This window comes from Hemicordylus capensis, chromosome 6 (assembly GCF_027244095.1).
Source record: "Hemicordylus capensis ecotype Gifberg chromosome 6, rHemCap1.1.pri, whole genome shotgun sequence".
Classification (NCBI taxonomy): Eukaryota; Metazoa; Chordata; class Lepidosauria; order Squamata; family Cordylidae; genus Hemicordylus; species Hemicordylus capensis.
The window spans coordinates 99,640,983-99,666,761 of record NC_069662.1 but is presented as its reverse complement, the minus strand read 5'-3'; the positions used below and the strand labels follow the sequence as shown (position 1 = coordinate 99,666,761).

The following is a 25,779-nucleotide window of genomic DNA, read 5'->3' as shown; positions in this document are numbered from 1 at the left end:
TGCAAACCGCCTGTAGAGCCACAACCCATTTTCACGGATTACTGGTCTACTCAGTGGCATGTTCCTCTGGGCTTGGTCCTGTATACACAGGCTAAGGGCCTTTTCCATCCATTCCATGTGGGGATTGCATGGATAGAATATCACCTTGAGATTCTGAGAAGTGCCGGAATACCACACTTGCATGGATACTGGCTTCTCTTGATGGAGCGGAGAGTGGACTCATTGATGTTGTAATGGTGTGCAATGGATGCTGCGCTGTCCCTAAGAGCCTACATGTCCAGCAGTGCCACCTTCTTGCTCAAGGGTAACACTTTGTGAGACCTTTTGCCACTCCCCTCAGCAGAGCTCTCCGCTGTGCACTTGCTCATTTTGACTGTGGCTGAAGGGAAAATTTGTACAATGATGATGTACGGTACAGCACAGGAATTGTGCCAGACAACTCTCTCAAACACACAAAATTGATAGAGTACAATACATGTACAGGACGGCACAGTACTGCAACTGATAATTAAAATCAATTTAGGACTGATGTTTAAAATCAATGGATACAGTATAGTGTTTAAAATCAATTTTCAGTGAATACTTGAGATCAACTTTTTGTTGATACTGTACAGTACAGTACATACTTAAAGATGAATTTTAATGGATCATTAAAATGTAATTGCTATTTACAATAAGAACAGTTATACAGTACAGTACAATAAGTAATTACCAAGATTAAAATTAAATTTTATTTGGATTTTTAAATTAAAAAATAATTTCATAAAAATAAAAATTACATTTATTAAAGTGATACAGTACTTTAATTAGCATTTTACTGCACAATGCTGCAAGAGGCTCCAAGAATCTGAACAAGGGATGCCTGAAGAAAGGCTCTCAAAGGCTCCACAGAAAGACACAAAAAGGCTACAAAAGCTCTAGAGCAATGGCTCCTAAGGGCTCTCAATGGCTCCCTGAGGACACCAAAGGCTACCCAGAGCTGCCAAATGCTCAGAAATCTATCTTTTTACACACAAAACACTCCAAAACTGCACACAAAATCACTCCTCCATCCTACTCCAAACTCCTCTCACGACCCACAAACACATGCAAGTAGAGCACGACCACATACAACAACAACAACTACTACTACTACTACTACTTATATACCATATATGGATGGATCCATGTGCCAAAAACTGCAGATATGTGAGACGAATGAACCATGGATAACAAGCTTGAGCATATATTCTATATTTCCCGACCGCGTATATGCGGAATACGAATACTGGAACCATGAATAATGGGGGCCACCGTTATGTTGTTGTGGTTCCCTTGTTGAATGGAAATTCAGCCTTTCCGATCTATGGAATCTCCTGTTGCAGCATTAAATGTGATGATGATGATGGTTTCTAGAATTTTGGAGAGGATAGGGTTTTCAGATTCTTACCTAGGTATTACACTTTCATAGCTGTGAGGAAATGAGACATTATGGAGGAATGGCTACTGCCTCCCTGGATCTGTTTCAGTCCAGCCTCCCATCCTGCTCCAGAGCCCCTTGGGAAGTCCCGCTCACTGCAGCAGGCAGGATACTGTAACTGGACCACAACAATCCCAGACGGGACTAGAAACACTGTTCCTGGGTAATATCTCACTGCCAGAGTTCTTTTACCAACAAGGGATCTGTCTCCCCTTAGAAAGGCAGTGTTTAGTGTCTGCGGGATACTCTCAAGTTCTTTTTTGCTTCTTCTTCTACTTGATATTAAAAAAACCCCTAAGTAATTATTAATATAATTTACACAATGGTAAGCGATGTATGCCTTATGTCATGTGAACTAGTGCCTACCAGTGTTCCCTCTAACAGGGATTCCCAGATATTGTTTACTACAATTCCCATAATCCTCAAGCAAAAGCCATTGCATTAGTCAACAACATCTGGGAATCTCTGATAGAGGGAACACTGGTGCCTACTGTGTGATTAGGGCTGAAGCACCAATTCCACAGGCACCGCATTATATCCGGATTTTTTCAGCCTCTGCATAAAGTTTGGCCATGGGAACAGGGGTGTAACTGTAATTGGATGGACATTCAAAGAACACGAGCTGCCCCATCTCCCTCCCCACTGAGAAGAGAGGCCATCAAGTGCCCCTCACCTGTTGCTACCACCCACCTTACCTGAGTGCATGGATGGGTTCTTTCCTCTCTCACAGAAGAGGAAAGAGCCCATGTACTTCCTTATCCACCTTGTGCGAGCCGGCTAGGAAATGGCAGCAATCTTGCATGCACTCGGATGCCAGCCATGCACGGCATCAGTTCGCATGCATAATGGCTACCATTTCCCAGCTGGCTTTCCACAGAGGTAAGGGGGTGCATGGCCTCTTTCCTCTTTTGCTTCTGTGAGAGAGAAAATAACCCATCCACCCACACAGGTGAGGCGGGCGGAGGCAGTAACAGGTGGGGGATGCTCGCATGAGAGAGGAAAAAGCCTGCCTACCACCGTGCAAGCTGGCCAGGAAATAGTGGCAACGATAGGAGGAGGAGGAGTGACAGCAACAAGTGCCAGGGAGGGAGCTAGTACCACCACCACCCCACCGGGAATAGTTTGTGGCAATGAGTGAGGCTGTGGCAGGGGAGCAGGGGGCTTTGCACAAAATTTTCTGGTGCTGCAAAAAATGGCTTCTGACTTCTTGAACTTGGGCCACTTCAGGGCTTCTTACACCACTGCATGGGAAGATCATAAATCATACTATATGACTGGAATATAGAGAAGGCAGCTCAATCCTAAATCATTGCACTGGCCAATCTACTTCCAGTTTGACTTGAAAGAACACCAGTACCAATACAGTATCCATTGTTTTTAAATTTTATCGTGGTAAGTTATCTTGGAAATTGTCCGGCAAGGCCGGCTGTCTTTACCTCCGAGGACAGAGTGGTGAGAGGGCCCAAGGTGAAAGGGACGGGTGGCAGCCAGGGAGAGACGAAGGAAAGACCGCCAACAGGCAGGGACTCAGCTCCAGTGGAGGAGAAGCAGAGCCCTGATAAGACCGAAGGGGAGGCATGCAAGGCTAACATCAGCAGCATGCCTCCTGAAGGGAGGAGATCTGAGCAGGAGGAGGGAGAAGGGGGAGAGGCTTGGGCAACACTTGTAAGGGGTAATCAATTACAGGTAATAAAGAGGGGCATTGGCCCCATAATTGGGGGTGGGCAATGCATAGCCTGTGAGGAGGTATATGAGGAGCCAGCCGAGGAGTCGGGCCCCCGGAGAGGGGCAGACACAAGCAGCAAGCAGCCTGGGATGGAGGAGGCACAGGGTGATGCTCAACCCCCTCTCTGTCCCTGCTCGGAGGCCGGACCCGATAAGCCTAGCCAGGCTGGGTAAAGGAGACAGGGACGTGTAGCCGGACAGAAATGTTTTACACTAATAAGCAAACAGTTTACTGTGAGGCAGATGGCATACCTTTTTTCTGTCACTTAAACAAATGGCAATATGCTTTCAAAAGTGCCAATTAAATGGAAATAGAGAAACATATACAGAATGTGGTATTTGCAGACTGCTTCTGTTTCCTTTGCAGTGGCTCTGTGTTCTCTGTAATGTAACCTCTTAACTGAGCACATTTGCCACATTTTTGACACATCTGCACTTATTAAATCTTGTGGTTTGTGGGTCACATTTGTCTTCTTAAGTTGCTGGAAAATATATCTCCCCCTCATAACATTTATCTAGGGCAGAAAGCCGAAATACGTTTGCACATTCATTTGTCAAAATTCTCCCAATTTTGTATATGTGTGAATTGTTGCTCATCTTTACTTACTTACTCAGACTCAACTGAGTATTTTCTTGAGAAAGGGGCAGGGCAGGATTCTGACCTCTACCAGATCATGACTTGACCATGACTCTGAAATTTGCTTCATACATTGTGGGTATGTATTACTAATTGGCCTTATACCCATTAAGACTGTAACATCTAAAACCTGCCATGTCTTTTTTCTCATTTAATGTACACTGCGGAAACATCCTGTAAAATCACAGTGGCTCTAAATCTCCCCAGCACCATGTTTCACCTGTAAAAATCATAGTATTTAAATATATGAAGTCCCCTGCTAACTGAGCAAAGAGGCACCTTTTAAAAGTGGTGATTCTCTTTATTTAGCAGGAGGAGAGTAACTGGCCGTATCCATCCCCAGCACAGCATCCCTCCAGTAGCTGTTGCTGGTATCTATCTTCTGTTTCCCTTTTAGATTGTGAGCCCGTTGGGGGCAGGCAGCAATTTTATTTATTTATTTATATCTAGGTAAACCACTTTGGGAACTTTTTTAAAAAACACGGTATATAAATATTTGTATTGTCATAATATATAAAGCACCGCTGAGTGATAAGCTGTTAGTAGTAGGGACCAGTGATTACCCAAGCAGCTTCCAACAGGCCAAAGGAATGTTGGAATATTTTTGTCTTTTGAACAGCTGATCCTCCGCCCGCCCACTCCCATGCCATTTCACAAACTGTTTTTGAAGCTCCCCTCAGTTTCCAAAGCAATTTGCAATGTGGTATGCGAGCTTGATGCTTGAGGAAAACCAAGTTTAAAAACTCCTTCAGCTCACAGAACTAGTTTCATGGTTCTTTGTAGCTTTGCCAGATTTTTAAAAAATAAAATCACGTGAAAGCATTAAGTGTTTAATTTAATACCATGTGCAATTCCAGAGCTTTCTGCCCAGCCATTCAGGAGTTATTAATCTTTTTGAGTGTCCCATTCATCCCCACGGGGAAATTTTCAAATGGAGCCCTTGTTCAATTATTGCACACAGGCCCCTTCAGAGCTTGTTATGCACTAGTCCAAACAATGTCAGATGAGGACCCGTCAGAGTTAAATGATGACACAAGAGGAGATTTGTTGTCGTCGTTGTATTGAACCTGGGTTGGCTTTTTAAAAAATGAATTCTCAGATTATATATTTTCTTTATTCATACCTTTGAAAGGGACAAAGATGCCCTTTGGCAGAAATCAGATGCTCTGGAATTCCAGCAGAAGCTCACTGCAGAGCAAAGGTGGCTTGGTGATGCAGAAGTAAACTGTTGCCTTGAATGTAAAAGAGAATTTGGCTGGATGAGTCGCCGACACCATTGCAGGTCAGTTTGATAAAAACCTGTGTATAGCTGTGGTTGGTTAAAGGATCAATAGTTAGCAATATTTTAATTGTTGCAGTTTTTCACAAGCATACAGGTGAACCCCCATTATGCGCGGGAGTTTCATTCTCCGCTATGACCATAGATAAAGGAAGCGCAGATAATGGGATTGGGGAAATTTCCTCCATTTCCTGGAAGAAATGGGCCAGACACAGAGGTTTGGTGATCAGATTGCCCAACATTTGCATCATTAACTAGTACCCTGAGTTAATAAAGTGCAAAGATTGTATGTCGGAGCACTATAAAGACATGGCGCTTTTCACTGCTCCTTCTAGGCAATGTGCATTCATCCTTCTGTGTGTGTATATCTAACTGAAGAGGGATTGTTCTATAAATGAGGATTTGGAAAATTTCCAAATTGCAGGTGTCTATTGTATTTCTATACTGCCTGATATAGGCATCTCTAGCCTGTGTACAAAGTTAAAACATAACAAATGTAAAAACAATATAAAACAGTTAAAATTCATAAATTTTCATTGCCCAGAGCCATTTGGATGGGGCAGTATATAAATGTAATAAATAAATAAAATCGATAGAAACACTCAGTAAATAAAAAAGGAACTTTTTAATTTCAGTTAAAAGGCTGGGAAAACAGGAATGTCTTGAAGGTCTTCGTAAAAGCAAGCAGAGAAGGAGATATAAATTAATGTTTTGCCACTGACTACAAATAATAGCCAAATCTGTGCTATGCAATGTTATTAGGAAAACAAGGTTTTCCTTTGTAAATAAAGCATTGTGTGTTGAATACTATATCTCTTGAATGCCTTCATTTTAAAATTGCATGAAGAACCGCATTTTTTACATATAATTATTTTTAGAATGTGTGGGCGCATTTTCTGCTACTATTGCTGCAATAACTATATCATGTCAAAGCACACTGGGAAGAAGGAGCGCTGCTGTCGAAATTGCTTTCAGAAGTTAAGTGTTAGCTCAGCTGACTCTGGATCAAATACCAGCCAAGAAGAGTCATCAGGTTTGCTAGCCTCACCACTGTCCCTGGTCCGTAGAGTTATGGGTAAGTCATTCTCCTGTATATACCAAACAACCCTGCTAGATGTTTTATAAAAGTCTCTGGTCAAATTCCATTCTTGTGTCTGCTCAGGGGTGCAGAGCCCCACCTAAGCATTTGAGGAGTTCATCCTTCCTTTTACTGAACAACCCCACCAAATCTCATATCTCCCCCCCAAAGTGTCTTTCCTCTCCCACTCCCAAATTTCAGTGAGCAGTTGCTCCTCCTGTTTTTCCTCTGTCTGCACTCCTTTGTCTGCTCAGGTTTCTTGGTATTTTAAAGGTAACCATGGAACTCACACAGGAATATTCCCTAATCGGGGACAACCTTGCACAGAGACATTGCAATTGTGGTACAAAAAACCAGGAATATAGCATTCTAAAATAGCAACTCTTTTCTTTAAGTAAGTTAACACCTTCATTGGTGGTCTTGCGCAAGAGCACAAATACTTAAGGTAGCACACCAACACTTTGGGAGCAGTGCTTACTTTATTTCCATTGTAAGTCCTACTTCCAAAGTGCAGGTGCGCCAGTTTAAGTGTTTCCACTCTTGCTCAAGACCACCGATGCTTCACTAGGAGCTCACAGTAGGACGGGCAGCTGGGAACCACCCACCTTAAAATGCGGAACATGTAGGCCATTTTCTGCCTGGTGATATCACAGAATCACCCTTGTTTTATCAGGAATTTTCTTTTCAACAGAACCATTTGTATTGTAAATGTATTGTATTAGCAACACCAGTTCGACAAATGTATATTCTGTGTCAGTTGGTCAAGATGAGACAGTGCTGTTTTTGCCATTAAAGTCCCAACTATTTACCACTGGAATCCCTGTCCCAACTGTCTCGAGTTCTAAATCTTCATTGGACATGGCCCATAGATTTCCAAAGCTTTCCCCCACTACAAAAGCTAGAAAATAGGGATGTGCAGAACCCCTAGACACAATTACACATGAAATCCAGGTTTCCATTAAAAAATATTTGGCCCATTGGATTCTGGCTGCTTCCCTTTTCTCTGCTATCCATTCCTGTGAGATTGCAGCAGTGCAGCTCTTCTGTGAGTGAAATGTCCCTACCTGATAGCATCCAGAGTCTAGGCTCTAGATCAGGCCTGCTCAACCTTGGCCCTCCTGCAGATGTTGGCCTACAACTCTCCTAATCCCTGGCTGTTGGCCACTGTGGCTGGGGATTAGGGGAGTTGTTGTCCAAAAACAGCTGGAGGGCCTAAATTGAGCAGGCCTGCTCTAGGTAATCTCATTTGCAGGCTTCAATCACAGTCTTGCTGCATGCTAAGATTTATAGTCAGAGGCGTATCTAGGGAAAATAGCGCCTAGGGCAAACACTGAAATTGCACCCCCTGTCCAAGCATCTGACACCCATCTTTCAGATAACTTTACCATAATATCAGCTGAAAAATACAAGTCAGGCTCGTTAATCTTTTAATCTTTCAAAAACTATTTTAGCAGTGGACTTAGCCAGACCAAAAAATACTGGAAAACTACAAATTTCAGTATGCTGGGGCTCATGAAATACCCAAATACTATGTGGAGGTGTACTTGGAAAACTAAACAGAAGTGCCTGTCTAATTCTCTACTATGTATTGTAGCATCACCATTACATACGTTTTAAAAATCAATGGAGAATTTGACTTTTCCCAGATACTCTGAAAATAATTAAAGGATATGCAGAGTAAACTGTGTCACCGCTTGGAATATATTCTAGTTTTTCAGAAAGACAGTTAAAATGAGAGAAAGAGAGCAAGAAACTCTCAGTGGGCATTAATATTAAGGATTGCACACTGATTCAAAGACAAATTCACCATTAATAGCCACATTAGCAAGACATCACATTTAACTCACTTATCACAAGAAGCAAAGTAAGAGCAAATGAATACAATCCTAGCTCATAAGCATCAGCTCAGTATTCACAAGCCCTGATTCTCTGTACATAGTGCCAATCTGAATATGTGTACAGTGACTTATCTTATATATTATTTTTTTTTTACCTGTAGCCCCTTCTGGGGGCTTCCTAAAGGCTGGGGGGGTTGCAAAGGTTCCTCCTCCCCCCACTGGCCTCTAGGGCCTCGCAGGGACCATTTGAGCATGTGCAGTGGCCATTTTTAAAAATCTTTTTTTTAAAATGGCCACTGAAAACAAAATGTCCACCGTGCATGCTCAAATGGCCTCTGCAAGGCCTGGCATGACCTAGGGCCTCACAGAGGCCATTTGAGCATGCACGGTGGCCATTTTGTTTTTGGCAGCCATTTTTAAAAAAAAATTAATTTTACAAAATGGCGCCCCCCTTCAAGTGGTGCCCAGGGCACGTGCCCTGCCTGCCCTACCCCTAGATACGCCCCTGTTTATAGTCTTATGGAGGAAATGGCAGAAGAGAGAAGGGCAGTTAGAATCCAGTAATAGGACAGGTTCTCCTCTGCCTTGTCCAGACACCATAATTTTTCCTTTTTAAGAAGAACTTGGTTACCGATTGCCACTTTTACATACATACATACATAGGAAATCCCCATGAATGCACTTTTTGTACTTGCATTATGGGATTTTGCTGTGCAGTGCAGTGTGTTCAGATTCCCTCTGGCCTTGTGGTTTCATAAACAATGTAAAATGTTAAGTCCTTTTGCCTTACATGTAGCTTCTCATTTGGCATCCTTTTTTGTGGTACAGTTACAAACGAAGCTGCTAAACCCACAGATGATGCACACTTTGATATCATCACAGATGAAGAAGTGGGTCAGTTACAAGAAGGCGACTCTATCCATAATGAAAACCAAACTGAAGAAGAATCAATGGACCACAGTGTGACTGATCTGTGAGTAAGCGTGATTTAAACTCAAGATTCAGGAACTCTCTTTCATGCACCAGTCATTAACATTAAGGTCAAAACTATTTAGAAATGAATAAATCCACAATGCCTTGCAAGCCAGATTACAGACAAAACAATAATTAAAATCAGCTCCATTAAAAGGTTTTTTAAAAAATCACTAAAAAGCAGCTTGTGTGGTGGACTTAAAACTGCACAGGCTAAAACAGGATCAGCCAAAGGCTTCCAGGAAATGATGGGCTTCCGGGGCCTTTTTAAATGTTGCCAAAGATAGGGCCTGACAGACTTCCACAGGGGAGGGCATTCCAAAGGCACGGAGCCACTCCTGAAGAAGCCCTGTCTCTAGTCACCATCTTGCGACGGTGGAATAACGGTAGGGGAGAGAACAGGGCTGAAGTTACTTAACTTCATGCAAACCTTTCTGTATATATTTGTAGGTCATAAAAGATTTGTTTTTCCTTACACACTGTGCTTTGGGATTGGGTGGTTAGGATTGGGGAGAATGGAATCTAGGGTTGAAGAGAGGGAAGAGAAGATTTAGGGTTAGGAGCATAGCAATGTAAGAATCTGAGTTTAGGAAGTAGCGGGAAGCTAGGGCTTGTATCAACAGACTTACCTCAGGTATTGTCTTCGAGACTCACAAGAAGGCATGAGACTGTAGGTCACAGGGAAACAAGCATGGTATCATTGCTTCACTTACATGTCAATCTTTGCTCTGCCTTCTCCTATTGGCTAGAATGCAGGGGCAGGTACATGTTTTTTTCTCACTGACCCTTTGGCCAGAATTCTGCCTGCACGTTTTGGCTCCCGTCTCAACTTTTAGAAGACTTCGGATCTCACTCTTTTTTAATGAAAGTACCAGGCCAACCTTTGGACCAAACAAGCCCTGGATGGCATGCCCAGAATCCAAGAAAAACCTGACCTAACCTTCCTACCCTTTTGTTTGTTCTCATTAAAAAAAAAAATGCAAAGTTAGTGAGTCATGGCTGAGAAAGCATCAAAGCCAAAAAGGGGAAGAGGAAAGCACCCCCAAATGGTCAGAGAAACAAAAAGAGAAGCAAACTTCAGCTGGTGCTTTAAGGAGAATTTATTGGTTCAAATGCACATTATGTTCAAAAAGAATATATTCTCCCTTCAGGCACAAGTTTAAATTAGTTCTCTTTTCATTTCTCAAAACAATTAGGTTATTTTGCCATTCTGTGACTGGTTCCTGTGTAAACCACACTGATTTGCTCTTTTTGTCAGAGACTGCATTCTGGTTTAGCTCGTAGAGTGGGGAGAAACTCTTTTTTCTCTCTCTCAAGCAGACCACATGTAAAGAGCATGGTTTTTCTGTTCATCATCACAGCACCTAGGTGTGAGTTAGCTTTTACTAATTCAGCTATTGGAGAGGATGTGTAGGGCTTCATAACTGTTGTCCTCATGTTTAAAGTATTGTTCTGAATGGCAGTGCAGTCAGACTGATCGGCCAACATACCACTTTGAACCAAACCCTGATTTTTGTTTTTTTGTAAATCTTGTTTGGGTCTTCCTACCCTCTGAAGGGACAGGGCCTTTTCTGCTGCCACTCCCAGGCTGTGATCCTCCCTCCCCCCATGAGGCCCAGCTGGTCCCTTCCATTTCTGTTTTCAGATGGATTGTGAAGACCATTCTTTTTCACAGGACTTATGGCCTGGTTTGAGATTTCTTTGAATTTGGTGGCGGGTTGGAACTATAACTGGGCGGAAGGGTTCAAGGACCCCAGCCTGGCTCACTCCTCCTACTGAGTTCCAGCCAGTTTCATTGTCTTCATCCTCTCCCTTGCTCAGAGCTGTATGCGGCCTTTCTGTGTGCTGACCACACACCCTGCATGTGACATTACACAAAGAGGACATGGCTGACACATGCATGGGGCTTGCCAGGGAAAGGGATGAACATGAGCCCACTCTCCCTTAGCTATGTACATGCCTGTTTGGTGGTGCTGCTAAGTCTGAGTCTGTTCTGAGGGGGTTGGTAACATTGATTTTATTACTGTTATAATTGGGGGAGGAGGTGTTGATTGTTTTTTGTTGTTTGTTATGCAGAAAGGTGTCATACAAGTTTTATAATAAATAATAAAAATACTATTTGATTGTGATGTCCACAGTGATAGATACATAAGCCCCTGTTCACTTGTGGTGATGGGGGAATGGGTTAGTATCCTTCCTCTTCCTTTGATCCTAAAAGACTGTGTCAATGAGCATTCCTTGGTGGAAGCCCATACATGTGACCTTTCAGTAAGCTGCGGGCTGGGAGGAGTCTGCCAGTTTGATGTCTCTGCATAGATGCCCCCACATCACTCAGTCTTCTAGATGCATGGTGGAGAGAGAGAAACATCCTCTCATCCCTCCATCTTGCAAAGAGGAGAAGCACCACAGATGCTGTATGAACTCAGGCATATTTTCCCAACATCATTTGCAGTTCAAAGTAGGACTTGACAGTTGGCAGGCCCCAGCCCAGTAAGGTCCCATGGGGGAATGTTGCTTGGGGCATTTCTCCCAGTTGGCTGAGAGCTTGGAAGGATATTGAAAATGAAATTCTCACTCATGCATTTGTCATCTCTCATTGTGACTATTGCTTGATCTTCTGGCTTCGGAGTTTTGTGTTTTTGATATTTGGGGGGCAGAATTAGAAATGTTTGCATTTGCAACGTTTTTCTATTGTAAGGGTCTGACAAAGAAGCATTGAGAGTCATTGGTGGAAGTAACTATTTCCATAACCACAGTCCTGCGCATTCTTCAGCCTTTAGAAAATCCCTAGATGGTAAAACGCTTGCATATAGAAGTCTACATGAAACCTGTATGTAGAACCTTTTGCAGCATATGCTTTTTAAAATAAATAAACAGGAGAGCTGGTCTTGTGGTAGCAAGCATGACTTGTCCCCTTAGCTAAGCAGGGTCCACCCCGGTTGCATATGAATGGGAGACTAGAAGTGTGAGCACTATGAGATATTCCCCTCGGAATGGAGCCGCTCTGGGAAGAGGAGAAAGTTCCAAGTTCCCACCCTGGCTTCTCCAAGGCAGGGCTGAGAGAAATTCCTGCATGCAACCTTGGAGAAGCCGCTGCCAGTCTGTGAAGACAATACTGAGCTAGAAAGACCAATGGTCTGACTCAGTATATGGCAGTTTCCTATGTTCCTATGTTCTTTGAAGTTTCTTCTGTCAAATGCTGATGAGGCAAGCTGTTTTTGAGGGAGAGGAGAGCTGGTCTTGTGGTGGCAAGCATGACCTGTCCCCTTTGCTAAGCAGGGTCTACCCTGGTTGCATATGAATGGGAGCACTGAAAAGTGTGAGCACTGAAAGATATTCCCCTCAGGGGATGGAGCCGCTCTGGGAAGAGGAGAATGTTCCAAGTTCCCTCCCTGGCTTCTCCAAGATAGGGCTGAAAGAGATTCCTGCCTGCAACCTTGGAGAAGCCACTGTCAGTCTGTGAAGACAATACTGAGCTTGATAGATCAATGGTCTGACTCAGTATGGCAGCTTCCTATGTTCTAAATAGATCATAGCGTGTGACTGAACACATACATCATAATTGTAGTCCATATATGTGTGCTAGGAAGCTGCAATTAGCCAAAGCTTCTCTTGTATTCATGAAGTGAAAGACAGTAGGCTCATTCACATGATGATAAGTAGGGTAGGTAGGACAAGCATCCTACCCATGTTTGGGAGCTGTGTGCACTCCTGTTTTGTGATAGTGTCCTTTTGAAAAGCAAGGTAGGAGCTGGAGGGAGTGATCGTCTGCAAGGCTCCTTCTTGGTAGGAGGCTCCATCCCACCCAGCTGCTGGGTAGGAGACTCTGTCCTATCCAACAACCTACCCAACTACTGAATGAGGTTGGAGGGAAAATCCTCCTACTCAGTGGGAGGCTTGCAGATGATATCTGCCTGTGCCTCCTCCCTTGTTTTTCCCTCGCAGACTATCAAAAATCAAGAGCGCACACTGCTCTCAAACTTGGGTAGGATGCTCCTCCTACCTTATTTATCACGTGAACAGGCCTACAGAGAGTAATCATCATATTTGATAGCCAAAAGATGTGTTACACATTCATTCTTACTTGCAAGTGCCTTTGTTGTGGGGGTTTTATAATACTGGAAGTGTTAGTGGATTTGGGGTTATTAAATGGTTTTGAGGACATGAAGTCTGTGAAAGACCTTTTGCCTGAGACCTTGGAGAGCTGCTACCACAGTCAATACTGAGTTAGGTGGACCTAATTGTAGGAAGAGAGCTGGACCAGTCCTTCCCAGTGGGAAGAGAGCTGGTCTTGTGGTGGCAAGCATGACTTGTCCCCTTAGCTAAGTAGGGTCTGCTCTGGTTGCATATGAAAGGGATACTAGACGTGTGAGCACTATAAGATATTCCCTTAGGGGATGGAGCCAGTCTGAGAAGAGCATCTAGATTCCAAGTTCCTTCCCTGACATCTCCAAGATAGGGCTGAGAGAGATTCCTGAATGCAACCTTGGAGAAGCCACTGCCAGTCTGTGTAGACAGCTAGGTGGCCAGATTTGGCTTTTTTAAAGCCACATTCTGGCTTACAGCCCATTTGACCCACGAGTATACCCCTTAGGTTCTGGCCACCCTGGTAGACAATACTGAGCAAGATGGACCTATGGTCTGACTCAGTATATGGCAGCTTCCTATGTTCCTATGTTCCAGTCGTTGACTTTAGTCAGTGTAAAACATCTTCATATGTTCAGATGCTTTCAGTAGAAGTCAGAACTAAAACAAGAAGAAACACATGATGCAAAACTGCACTTTTTTTATCCTGAAAAGTCAATGTTTAATATTTAAAAAATTCATGCTGCAAGCAAAGACCGAACAAAACATTATTTGCAGTTTCTTATACAAAGCAAATTGGTCTGGCATGCTCTGGAACCAGCAATGAATTACAAATCAAAACAAACGCTGGATTTCAACCAATTCCCTCTCAGAATCCAGTACAAAATTAATGCATGTTAGGACAGTACAGTCATTTTTCAAAAGATATCCATACCGTAGGAATCAGGACTGCAGTGAAATACATAATTCCCTTGTTGTGCTGCAGAGAAGCTTTCATAAGCCCTACCCACATTATAACTACAGTGAAATGATACAGCTCTTGTCATTTGCTTTGATGAGTGCTCAGAGTGACCAAAAATGAAACTCTGCTGAAGATACTCATGAATCTTGAAGATGCTCTCACACTGGATACATGGTTGTTTCCTCTACGTTATGTGAGCCAGTGTAGGTTTTTGAGGCATCATCTTCGGTCATTTGCCATTGCTCCATGATTTGCTGATGTTTAGTACATCCAATATTTTTAAGAATTCTTACCAAATTCTTCCTAAATTTTGCGCCAATGAAGAAATAGAGAACAGGGTTGAGGCAGCTATGGAAATAAGCAATAGCTTCTGTCACAATCAGTGCATGCTCAAAATTGTACTCCACAATGATACGCCTATGTGCAGCACGTATGAGTTTCAACAAGTTGTAGGGTGTCTGCGTAAGAACAAATGTCATGATGATAGCAAATATTATTTTCAAGGATTTGTGCTTGTGGAAACCCTTGGCCTTGAGTAAAGTGTTCATAATTGTTGAGTAGCAAACCATCATAACAAGTATAGGGCAGAAGAATCCAAGAACCATTTGGATTCCTTCCACACACAGTGCCACACGATCTGAAGGATATTTTGTCCAACATACACTTTTGTCTATTGTATTCTGTGTACTGTAGATAAATTGTGGAAGAGCAAATGCCAGAGATATCACCCAAACCAAAATGCAGATTGTTTTACCCCAGTCTTTTCTTTTGGCTTGGCTGATGTGGGCTTTGGTGGCTTGGACAATAGCAAAATACCTGTCAATAGTTACACAGGTTAGAGTTAACATAGAGCCGTACAGATTCAAAGTGTAGAAACCTCGGATGATTTTACACAGCACAGTGCCAAAGATCCACTCCTCAGCGGCAGTATATGCCCAGAATGGCAAAGTACAAAGAAAGCACAAGTCAGCTGTAGCTAAGCTCACTAAAAATATGTCAGTTACCATCTTCACTTTCTGATAGAAAATTAATATTATGAGAACCAACCCATTTCCAAACACTCCAAAGATACAGGTAAATGAGTACATGCATACTAGGAAAACTCTACAAGCTGCTAAAAAATTCTCATTATAGTTGTCGTTGTCGTAGTAGTAGTCATCATAATTGTCAGGCATGTGGGATGTGACATTGTGGGATGTGACACTGATAGCCATGTAGCCTCCTTCCTTAAATACCTGTAATCACAAATATTTGGAAATGATTTTAATACGTGAATCTGGTTTGTTGTGTGGTTTACCTTGCTGCTAAGCTCTTAATTTTAACTGGTTTACTTGAAGAAAGCACATAATCATTGATATGACATAGAATTTCAACCCTGATTATGCAATGTAGCAATCCTATCTATAGGTTATGGTTAGAGGGAAGGCACCCATGTGGAACAGTTTGGGGACTGCGAGTTTGATGGATTCAAGTCGTAATATTTGGACTGAGTTCCAAAAGCTTTTAGTGTTTAGACCCAGTTTTTAGATCCAGCATTATAGCGTATGGTTGCAAACAGTTGCAAAACTGAGGTATAGGTAGAAGGGTTGCTTTACATACATACAGTGAGTTATACCCTTGTACTGACTTAAGCCTCTGATTTGTATACATGTCGAAGGAGTAGATTACAAAATGTAAATGAAGTAAGTTAATCAAAGAAATTCACAAGCCCCGACAAACTCGGGAACTTTCATTTCATATCTTTTTCATCCCAAGATAAATGATTATATAAACAGTAGCAGGTTGGCGGTTTCTGGTATGTCAGAGTGGGTGTGGTTCATGTCTTAAGGGTTTCATTTTGACCTGTGATAGGAAAAGAGTATCGCTATATGCACTGGCTGACATCACACTGTTTACTCTGTAGCTCTATTAACTATTTACGCTAAAGAACTACTTAATTTCAATAGGACTTTTGTTAAGTAATCTAGTCAGGCTGTTAGCAGCTATACACTCCTTAGCTGGGTAGACAGGATGTGGTGTCAGGCTAACAACCGGAGATGATAACCATTGACTAAGGATGACACCGTGTTTTATGCACTGTGACGTTCACAGTGCTGCTAACCTGAATATTTCTAGTTTTGAGATCTACTTCTATCCACCAGTCACCAGGTGATACTGAACACTATGGTATCATAAGGAAATATAGTACTTAGACCCTGCAAATAGCAGGTGCATATGATGGCAAACTGGGTGCTGGCCTAGCCATCCCCACCATTTGACTGAGACCATTTTAATTGACAGTGCCCCAGAGAATTCTCCTAATTTAAATTTGCTGGTGAGGTCTTGGAATGAACTGGCAAGTTCATTGTAAGCTAACACATTTTCGTTTCAGCTTCTCCAGATGTACAGCTATGCTCAAATGTTCCTCTTCTCAGAACTGACAAAGTAGATGTCAGGCAATACATTTTGAGGAGTGGATGTGGTTTAAGGTTTCTTTAAAGCCTGTTTCATTTCAAATTGCTTTTAAAAACATCACTAATTTTTAAAAATGAGAAACTTTTCTGTAACTAAAATCATATCATAAAAGGTAATCATTAGGAGGCAGCTACAACAAAGAATCTCATGTCATCCAAGATCTGCAATAGACCCTTATGTCTTTTTTTAAAGATGCACAGAGAATCTTCATATTTGTATGTATTTCTGGACAATGTAGATAGATAGTTAACTTGGATAGATATGCACAGTCTGTAGCATTAATTCTATAACTATGTTTTCAGAATGGCAGACACGTGAATTGGGATATGTGATAACTTGTGAACATGCAAATAAAAAGCCACCCATCTTTGCCAGAATAGAAGATGACTCTGAATTTAAGACAATCTCCTTAAAAAAATACAGGTTATAAGTATTTACCCCAAAGAAAAGTATTCTGTATTTAAGATGAAACACCCCCTCCCCATTTTTAACATCAAAGAACTTAGAGGCTTGGGTTCAGGTAAATACAGCCATTTTTGTTGCAAATTGGTAGTAAGTCAAGATGGGCATTACTGTTGCTGGACACAATTACCAAAAGTGTAATGAAGTTGATATAATGTCAGTCTAGGAGCAGAATGACCTGGATTCAAATAACTTACTTAGGGGTGCACACATTTCTTCATAATTTGAACATAAATTGTCTTGTGCAAAAAGAAAGCATTGGGTCTGAGGTCATGTTTTAGGGGACAAAAGCCTCTACCCATGCTGTCAGTAAATGATTTGGGGTGGTGCAAACCTTACTTCAGGGTAGATACATTCCATTCCATTCATTGATATACTGGGAGATATTGGCATGGGGGCAGCATGCTTGATCGCTTTTGCATCACCCCAGATCATACACCTCACACCACTGGTAGATAGTGATGTGCAGAATGTTCCAAGTTCGGAATGGGCCATTCCAAGTGTTTCAAGCTTGGAACCGAACACCCCTAAAAAGAGAGTCCTGTTCTGAGCTCGGAATGGAACAACCCCATTCTGTTCAGAACATTCCGAGTATTACAGCTTAAAAAAAAAAAAAAGATAGTGAGGGCAGTGCTGGTGGGGTAGGCTGCGGCAGTGAGAGGTACCTTTAACACTAAATTAATGGAAACACTTACAGGTACCTTTAAAATTAAATTAATTGAAGCTCTCTCTTATCACCAGTGGTAATACCAGCACTGTGCAAGCCACCGCCTTGGTGCTCTAGCAGGCATCCCCTGCGGTGGTGGTGCATCTCTGACCGGCGCTCACCTGGCGTCCACTCATGTGCAGTGGCATACACAGTGCTGGCGTTACCACTTGTGGTTAGAGAGAGCATCAATTAATTTAATTTTAAAGGTACCTGTAAGTGCTTCTATTAACTTAATGTTAAAGGTACCTCTTGCTGCTCCCCAGCACTGCCTTCACTATCTTTTTTTTAACAAAGTTTTTTAAGCTGGAACATTCCAAGTGGAATGGGCTTGTTCTATCAAAACATCAGGTCACCCCCAGTGTTTCAGTCAGAACATTTGGGCCAGTTTGCATTCTGTTCCGAACGTTCGGAGCTTGGAATGAAATGCAAAACCCATTCCATGCACACCCCTACTGGTAGACAGTCCCCCATGAGATCTCCTGTCATCAGGTGTGGCCCAAAGCTTATTGGGTAGTGCAAAACATCCAGCTCCCCATTCATGCATGTGTGTATTGTCAGTTATTGGTATGGAGGCAGCGTGGTGGAGAATAATTTGTGCAAAAAGGAAGCAATAGGCCAGACATGATACTATGACATCTTGCAGTGGACAGTCTTCTAGTATTTCCAGCACAAAAATGAAGAATTGGACCCAGGGGTGGAGCCACCATTGGGTGAACAGGTTCAAAGAACCCAAGCCGTGCCCAATCAGGGGCCGCAAGCACGGCCCCAGACACGCCCCCCGCATCTGACGTCAGACGCAGGGGCGTTATTTCTGTCCCAAACGGGGCTGCGTGGCCCCATTTGGAACCGAAATCGGCCCACACTGCGTTGGCAGTGCGGCCAGAATAACTTGCCCTGCCTTAAAGGCAGGGAGGGCTGCTCCAGGTCCTGCTGCCAACACAGCGGGACCGATCAATCTCCCTCCCAAACAGGGCCGCGCATCCCTGTTTAGGAGAGAGATCGGCCCATGCTGCATTGGCAGTGTGGCCGGAACGGCTCTCCCTGCCTTTAAGGCAGGGAGATTCATTCCAGCCCACGCTGCTCAAAGCAGTGTGGGCCAATCTCCTTTCCAAAGAGGGTCACACGGCCCTGTTTGGAAGGGAGACCACACCGCCACATCTGACGGGCACGTCTGATGTCAGACGTGGGGGGCGGAGCCAGGGGGCTGCGCCGGCGACCACACACAGGCAGCTGCCAGCCTGGCTCTGCTCCTGATTGGACTAGACATTCAGCTACTATATCTCACTGGGGCCGTCTCCCAGTAGTGCAGATATATTATTTGCACTGGCGCAAGGGCTATTTTGGTGTGTAGCCCTGCCCCTCTTATTCCTTAATATTGCCTGAGGACTTCACATGTTAAAGCATGTCACACAAAAATGATGCTTTATGCTGGATGGAATGCTTGTGCAACTCAAAGGAAATGATATTTTGGTCACAAAGGTGTATGAGATGGAGTAGCTCAAAGCTTATTTTGGGGAGCAAGTGTATGTAAACATCAGTTCCTTGCCCACACTGCTGTTCAGCTCTGTGTCAAATAAGGAAGTGGAATTAGAAAGAAGGAACTGGGAACAGTAGGGCACTATCTAAGCTGCACCCACATATAAGCTCTGGAGCACCCCAAATCATATACCCATAGCAGATCATCCTGTCAGACAACTACTGCTGTGACCAAGCATTGAACTGTATGCTTCATGTCTGGCCCCATGCTTCATTTTTGAACTAGACGTACTAGAAGACTGTGCACTACAAAATTTCATGGTATGTCTGGCCAATTGTTTCCTTTTTGCTCAAATCAATCTCAGATGCGCTGCCCCAACACCAATAATTGTAAACATATAAGTGAATAAGGAACTGGAGATGTGCAGTCCAAATAAACTTTAGGAGACCCAAAATCATACCCAGAGCCCTGCTAAATTCTCCCCTACAAGATGTCCTACCATCATGTCTGCTCTAATGCTTCATTTCTGCACAAGCATTCTGCCCCCATACCAATATATGCTTAAATGTCTGAGAAACATGTGAACATGTGTACTTACGTGTGTAAGCTTTGTGCCATCCCAAATCATACTCAGAGCAGTTTACATATCAGTATAAGAGATGGTGACAGTCATGGACCTGGATCCTGGACTCTCCCACCCCCAAACTGGGGGATGAGCGGTATGTGACAGGGTGGGGAAAACCTATGAGCCAGACCCCAGAGGACCCAGAGCCACATCAGGAGAAATAAGGAAACCTGAGCCAGCACCCGGACCATGGCTCAAGGACACAGCCCTGCCTTTGTCTTCTGACTCCGCAGGTTCCCCTGAGGACCCAGCAGTCTTAGCGGAGGCTGGAGCCAGCACTTACAAAATCAGGCAAGGCCCCTTTAAGAAACAGCCTTTTGTAGGGAATGGGCAGGGCCAGTGCACTGTGCCTGGGCAACAGCTATAAGAAACTGCTGGTGCAACATTCCATCTATATAGCAGTGCCCAGCGTCTCCCTGCTCAGCACTGACTGAGGTTCTCACTCTTGCCATTGGAGCTGACTGAGTTCTTGTGGGCTCCCTGCCTTGATGGACACCCTGGCTCACCCTGGAACAGGATAGTAACTTGACTTACACTACTCGGGCGTACTGATAGGAAAAAGGGAAATTGAAAATTGAAAAAAGGAAATTGAAAATTGAAAAAAGGGAATTGAAATCCCCTCTGTGCCATTATAGCAACAATTCTTCTGCCCCTCTTGACTAAAAAAACACATTATCACATATTCATATTCACACTTCTTCTGCCTTAGAAAAGGGAATTGAAAATGATATACAAATGTTCTTATTAATAATAAGAATAAAATGCCACAAAATTAATACCATAGATTGAGCATGTCTAGCCAAGTTAATTGTTTATCTACATAATCCCAGGAACACATACAAACTTCAAAATTCTCTGCATTTTATTTATGTTACTGTAGCTTTCTATCATGATAACATGAGAGTGGCTGAAGAAGGCAGAAGCTGAAACACCTTGCCTGTTATATACCTGTTATATATCTATATTTCTGTTATGTTAAATCAACAGTAAATTTGTATGTGTGTGTATGTACATGCACGCGCGCACACGCACACACACACACACACACACACACACACACACACTTCTAAAGGGGATCTACTGCAAATCCAGGACTAACACCCAATATGTAATGAAACAAACTGAAGAGTCATACTTCACAAACAGGGTCAGGCAGAAAACAGTAGTCCTCTGTGTTTTCAAGAAAGGTGATTTATCCTGTACCCTGAAACAGAATAATGTGTCTCAGATGTATATTGCAACATATAATAATAGTGCTAATATGCATATTAAATAGATTAAAATAATAATCTTAATTTAGTGAACAGAATATCCCATTTGAAAGGAATTCCTGAAGTTTTCTTAGGAAACTGAGGTGAATACATTTGTGGTGGTTCTCCATCTGGTCTTTCCTTGTACTTTGCTGAGGAAAGGGCCATCATTTGCAGGTAATGGTTCTTTACTCTCAGACTTATCTATATGGTGTTCAGCCCAGCATCCTTATTCATCCATAAAAGTGCAAAACCGAAACTCAATCTAGTGGGAACTGCCTGCACAAGAAGAACCCACAAGGAGAAATCAGCAGGAATTTCTTTCTTACAATGCTATCCCTCTTTTTTGTAGGCACACTATATAGTAGCATCATGAGTGGATGGAAGAAATCTTGGTCTTTTAATTGTCTGAGTTTTAGTTGATCAGTTAAATCAGGCATCCCCAAACTGCGGCCCTCCAGATGTTGCTGAACTACAACTCCCAGCCAGCATCCCTAGACACAATTTTTTGTGGCTGGGTATGCTGGAAGTTGTAGTTCAGCAACATCTGGAGGGCCGCAGTTTGGGGATGCCTGAGTTAAATGATCAAATTTGGATATATGTGTATATAAACTAAATGTGTGGGAATTTAAATTAAAATAACCCAACAGTGGCCAGCCAGATGCTTCCTTGAATCAAAATGAGGTATTTTAATGAGATGCATGCTTTTAAAACCTAGATACCCACTGTCTTCTCATAATCAGCTCAATGGTTATATGAGGACCAGTCACAAGAGCATGAATAAGGATCCCAGTGTCTGGATTTGTTTGTGCCCATCTTTGACAAATTGAACCATGACTCTGTAATAGTGTTACATGGCCTCAGAAAATAGTCCAGTTGCTCTGTGTCCTGTAACCTGGCTCTGCTTAACCAAACATCATCAAATAGACATTTTCATAGCAAAGCCTCTTGATTTAGGAAACAATGAAATAATAATGAAATAATTACATTTCTTATTTGAAAGCTGCTTGGGATATATAAAAGGAAAAACAAAAGAATATGAGGGCATTGCAAAATGAAATAAATCCCTTTTGTAAAGATCAACAGATTAATAAGAAAAAACAAATGGGTCTTGCAAAGGGCCTGGTCTTTAAGAAGGCTGTATTCTGTCTATCCAGCATCTACATTGTAATGTTTCAGTCTAAGGCAAGAGGAGATCATCCCTTACCTTGCAGTGGTGGAGCTGATGCAGTTAAATTCCAGGTATGACCCAGAATGGTAGCAGTAGTGCACATTTAACAGTTCTAGAGTTTCCTGTTGTGGATAGTTTTTTTAAAAAAAAACCCATAAAACTAAAGCAGACAGAGCGGAAGAAGGTGTCAGTCTATTAGCTTGATTTTAAAGAATAAGGCAATATATTTTAAACTAATATTTTAATGCATGAGCGTTCGTGGGTTATAACCCACTTCCTCAGATGCAGGGTGAACACAAGGATGGTCCATTACAGGCAGGTAGTGACAAACATTCTGTATACATTTAAAGAGACACTTAAAATATGTGAATGGTTTTATACATACCAGGTAGCAAAGGAGAGAAATTACTGGCTATGTATGTCTGTAATGTGCATAAAGCTCATATCTTTATTCAAGGAGAGACTGACACAATCAGAATTTACTGTAAATTCTTGTTCTGCTATTTCATGTTACAAACATCCCCCTGAACTTAACTTCTTAAGTATAGCCACCCTGAGGTCTGTGACCTTATGTCAAGGGAGATTAAAATGCTCACCAACAGGCTTCGTAATATTTTTGGTCATAGTATCCTACTGTATTTGTGTCCATTTAGTCATTGTCTATGACAGGTCAGTTTAACCAATATATAATAATAATAATAATAATAATTATTATTATTATTATTATTATTATTATTAATTCGATTTCTATACCGCCCTTCCAAAAATGGCTCAGGGTAGTTTACACAGAGAAATAACAAACAAATAAGATGGATCCCTGTCCCCAAAGGGCTCACATTCTAAAAAGAAACATAAGATAGACACCAGCAACAGTCATTGAAAGTACAGTGCTGGGGGTGGACAGGGCCACCCCCAGCATTCTGGCAATATATATTGACAGAGGACTTTAATGCATGATATTTGGTACACCACATTGGTTGACGTGAAGATGTGGATATCATGGATGTGGTAGACCTCACCACTGGGGCTTAGAATTACAGAAGTGCTGTTGGTTAATGGACACAGTTAGCATTTGGGTCTGTTGTAGGTCTGGGCTATTGAAAATATTGGGATTCCAATAGAGGCATTCCTCCCCCCATCATGCAGAGGCAGCTGATCATGGTGAATTGCCCCAGGTAGTATAGTTGTTGTGGTGGTGGGGTTTCTTTAATTTCTGACCCTGCACTGGCATGGGGGAGGCTGGGCGGGTGGAGAGAATGCCAAGAGGGTCCATGGGGAGGGCGGAGAGTTATGCAGGGGAGTCTGGGAACAAGCACAGGGAGGCTGTTGGGGGAAAGCGTGGGGTACCTGAGGACTGGCATTCCTCCCGGAGTTTCTTCCGTGGGAGAAGGCATCCCCACACATTTTCCCAGCCTCCCCACACTTGTTCCCGGCCTGTGTGATTTCCCCAGCATTCCCTCCACCTGCCCAGCCTCCCCTGTGTACCAGTGTTAGGTTGGGAATTAAAGAACCCCCACCCTCCCCCCAACCACCATACTACCTGGGGCAATTGCCCCACAATCGGCTGCCTCTGCATCATGGGTAAGGGGATGCCTCTTTAAGAATTCCGATATTTCTGATAGCCCAGGCCACCAAGTCTGTTGCATGGCCTGGTTCCCTGCTAAGAATTAGGTTATGTTCTATCATCCCTAGTGAGCTTAAGTAAAGCAATACAAAAGGCAGTAAAATAAATGGCTTTAGTTCAGTCTGTTGGTGTCTCTTCAGGAGCTGGTGGCATGAGCTCCCTGGCCTGGGCTTCTCCTGCCTCCCATTATGACATGTATTATCTTGTACAGATAGGAAGCATGATAGAAGATGATTCATGAGCAGTATTTCCTATGGTTTTGGTGTGTGTGTGTGTCTGTGAGAGAGAGAGAGAGAGAGAGAGAGAGAGAGAGAGAGAGATTGTGGAAGGGCCCAGAATGGATTGAGGAAATTGTGCTGGGGAAGCCATCTTGTTGGTTGTCATTTGTCCCACTGGAAAAATATACAGGTGCCATAGAGCAGGGATTCTCAACGTTGGGTCCCCAGATGTTATTGGACTTCAACTCCCATAATCCCCAGCCCCAGTGGCCTTTGGTTGGGGATTATGGGAGTTGAAGTCCAATAACATCTGGGAACCCAACAAACCCTGCCATAGGGTAACTGTAAATTTTCCTCTGCAGGGTAAATAGCAGCTTTGGTCAGGGGGAGATTTATATTGGGAGAAAACATGGGGAGAAAAGGTTAACTCAGCCCAAGGCAGGAACTTTTGTGTCAGACTTTCTTTTTCTCTGTTGTTATGGAAATGTTGCCTAGTGCCTGCTTCTGCTTCACACTGATTCACTGTAAATCCACTCTTCTCGCCTCCCTCCACTTGGAGGAGGAGGAGGTGATAGTGGGTTGTATGGAGGTGGGAAGGGGGAGGGGTGCGTGCGAGCGCCCTTTCTTTCCTTCCTTTCTCTCGGATCTGCTGGCCAGGGCTATTGCATTGCTAGGAGGCGAGCGTGTTGCTTTTTGTTCCCTTGCTCGCTTTCCTCAATCCCACCCCCCTCCCCAATCAGTCCGGCGTGTGTCCCCTGCCTGGGGCGCGCACATGCACACACACTTCAGTTCTTGCCTCGCTCAGAACGGAAGGTGTGGGGAGGGGTTTCTTCTTTTCTGCGGCGCTTCCCCCAGCAAGCAAGCCCTCCCTGCACTGGGTGTGTTTTGGTGATCCTTTTGGCTTCCTTTGGCTTCCAGTCTCTGGGGTTTGGTGTGTTTTAGACCTCTTCTTCTTCCTCTTCCTCCCCCGCTCCCCTTTTGCCTAATGTTGTTGTTTCAACTCTTCAAAACTATTTGAGGCAGGCAGCTTACAAAATCTTAACCCCAAAGCCAACAGAAGAATAAACAATTTAAAACCATTTGTCAAAGACAAAGAGCTGCTTTGGCCACAGTACTTAAATATGTAAACATGTAAGATCGACTGATCTCTTTCTCTTCTTGCGTAGTGATACTGGGATGGAGAAGAAGAGTTAAAACGTAAAGCAGGGGGTGGGGGTCACACAACACAGAAATGGAGTGCTGGTTTCTGGTTTGGGGTATTCGTAAGGATCTTTTTTTCTTTTTGAATGATTTGATTAGCTTTTATTAGTTCAGTGCTACAGAAAAGCAAAGATAACATCTAATTGGCTTCCTCTGTCCCCAAAGAGTTCTATCTATTCTTTTTGTGGACTTGAGCTCACTTCATCTAGTCCATGAAAGCCTGTGCTACAACAAATGAGTTAATCTTGAAAGTGCCACAAGACTTCTGTGTTCTTACTGCATCAGACAGCATGGCCCCTCTGGAAATTACTACAGAAGAGCAGCAACCCAACTTTTTAAAGTGTGATCATCTTGATTGCAAACACAAAATCCATCAGATTGTTAAGTCAAGATAAGAGACTTCTGAATCTTGACTGCAATCAAAATGATCACACTTTAAAAAGTTGGGCTGCTGCTCTTCTGTAGTAACAGTCTCCAGAGGGGCCATGCTGTCTGATGCAGTAAGAACACAAGCAGTCTTGTGGCGCTTTCAAGATTAACTCACTTGTAGCACA

At 43.0% G+C, this 25,779-nt stretch overlaps 2 protein-coding genes across 10 annotated transcripts in view; one reads left to right on the top strand and one right to left on the bottom strand.

The window, feature by feature from the left end:
* Positions 1 to 25,779, top strand: part of FYCO1 (FYVE and coiled-coil domain autophagy adaptor 1) — a 118,679-nt gene that overhangs the window by 69,658 nt on the left and 23,242 nt on the right. For all 8 annotated transcript variants that reach the window (XM_053259589.1, XM_053259588.1, XM_053259592.1 and 5 more), the window contains 3 exons: positions 4,954 to 5,103; positions 5,979 to 6,175; positions 8,845 to 8,989. In XM_053259589.1, coding sequence (XP_053115564.1) covers positions 4,954 to 5,103; positions 5,979 to 6,175; positions 8,845 to 8,989 — 492 coding nt within the window. The remainder of the gene's footprint in view (positions 1 to 4,953; positions 5,104 to 5,978; positions 6,176 to 8,844; positions 8,990 to 25,779) is intronic.
* CXCR6 (C-X-C motif chemokine receptor 6) lies at positions 13,777 to 23,307 on the bottom strand. Of its 2 annotated transcripts, none has more exons than XM_053259597.1 (3): positions 22,220 to 23,307; positions 20,898 to 20,966; positions 13,777 to 15,270 (listed from the first exon to the last, which is right to left on the bottom strand). In XM_053259597.1, the coding sequence occupies exon 3, from the start codon at positions 15,247 to 15,249 to the stop codon at positions 14,194 to 14,196; it is 1,056 nt and encodes a 351-aa protein (XP_053115572.1). In that variant the 5' UTR covers positions 15,250 to 15,270; positions 20,898 to 20,966; positions 22,220 to 23,307; the 3' UTR covers positions 13,777 to 14,193. The 2 variants fall into 2 exon arrangements, with proteins under 2 accessions (XP_053115572.1, XP_053115573.1); XM_053259598.1 differs by having other exon boundaries at positions 22,569 to 23,307.

Coding starts and splice junctions, on each gene's coding strand:
- CXCR6 (XM_053259597.1), bottom strand. CDS start 15,249: ATGGCTATCAGTGTCACATCCCACAATGTCACATCCCACATGCCTGAC.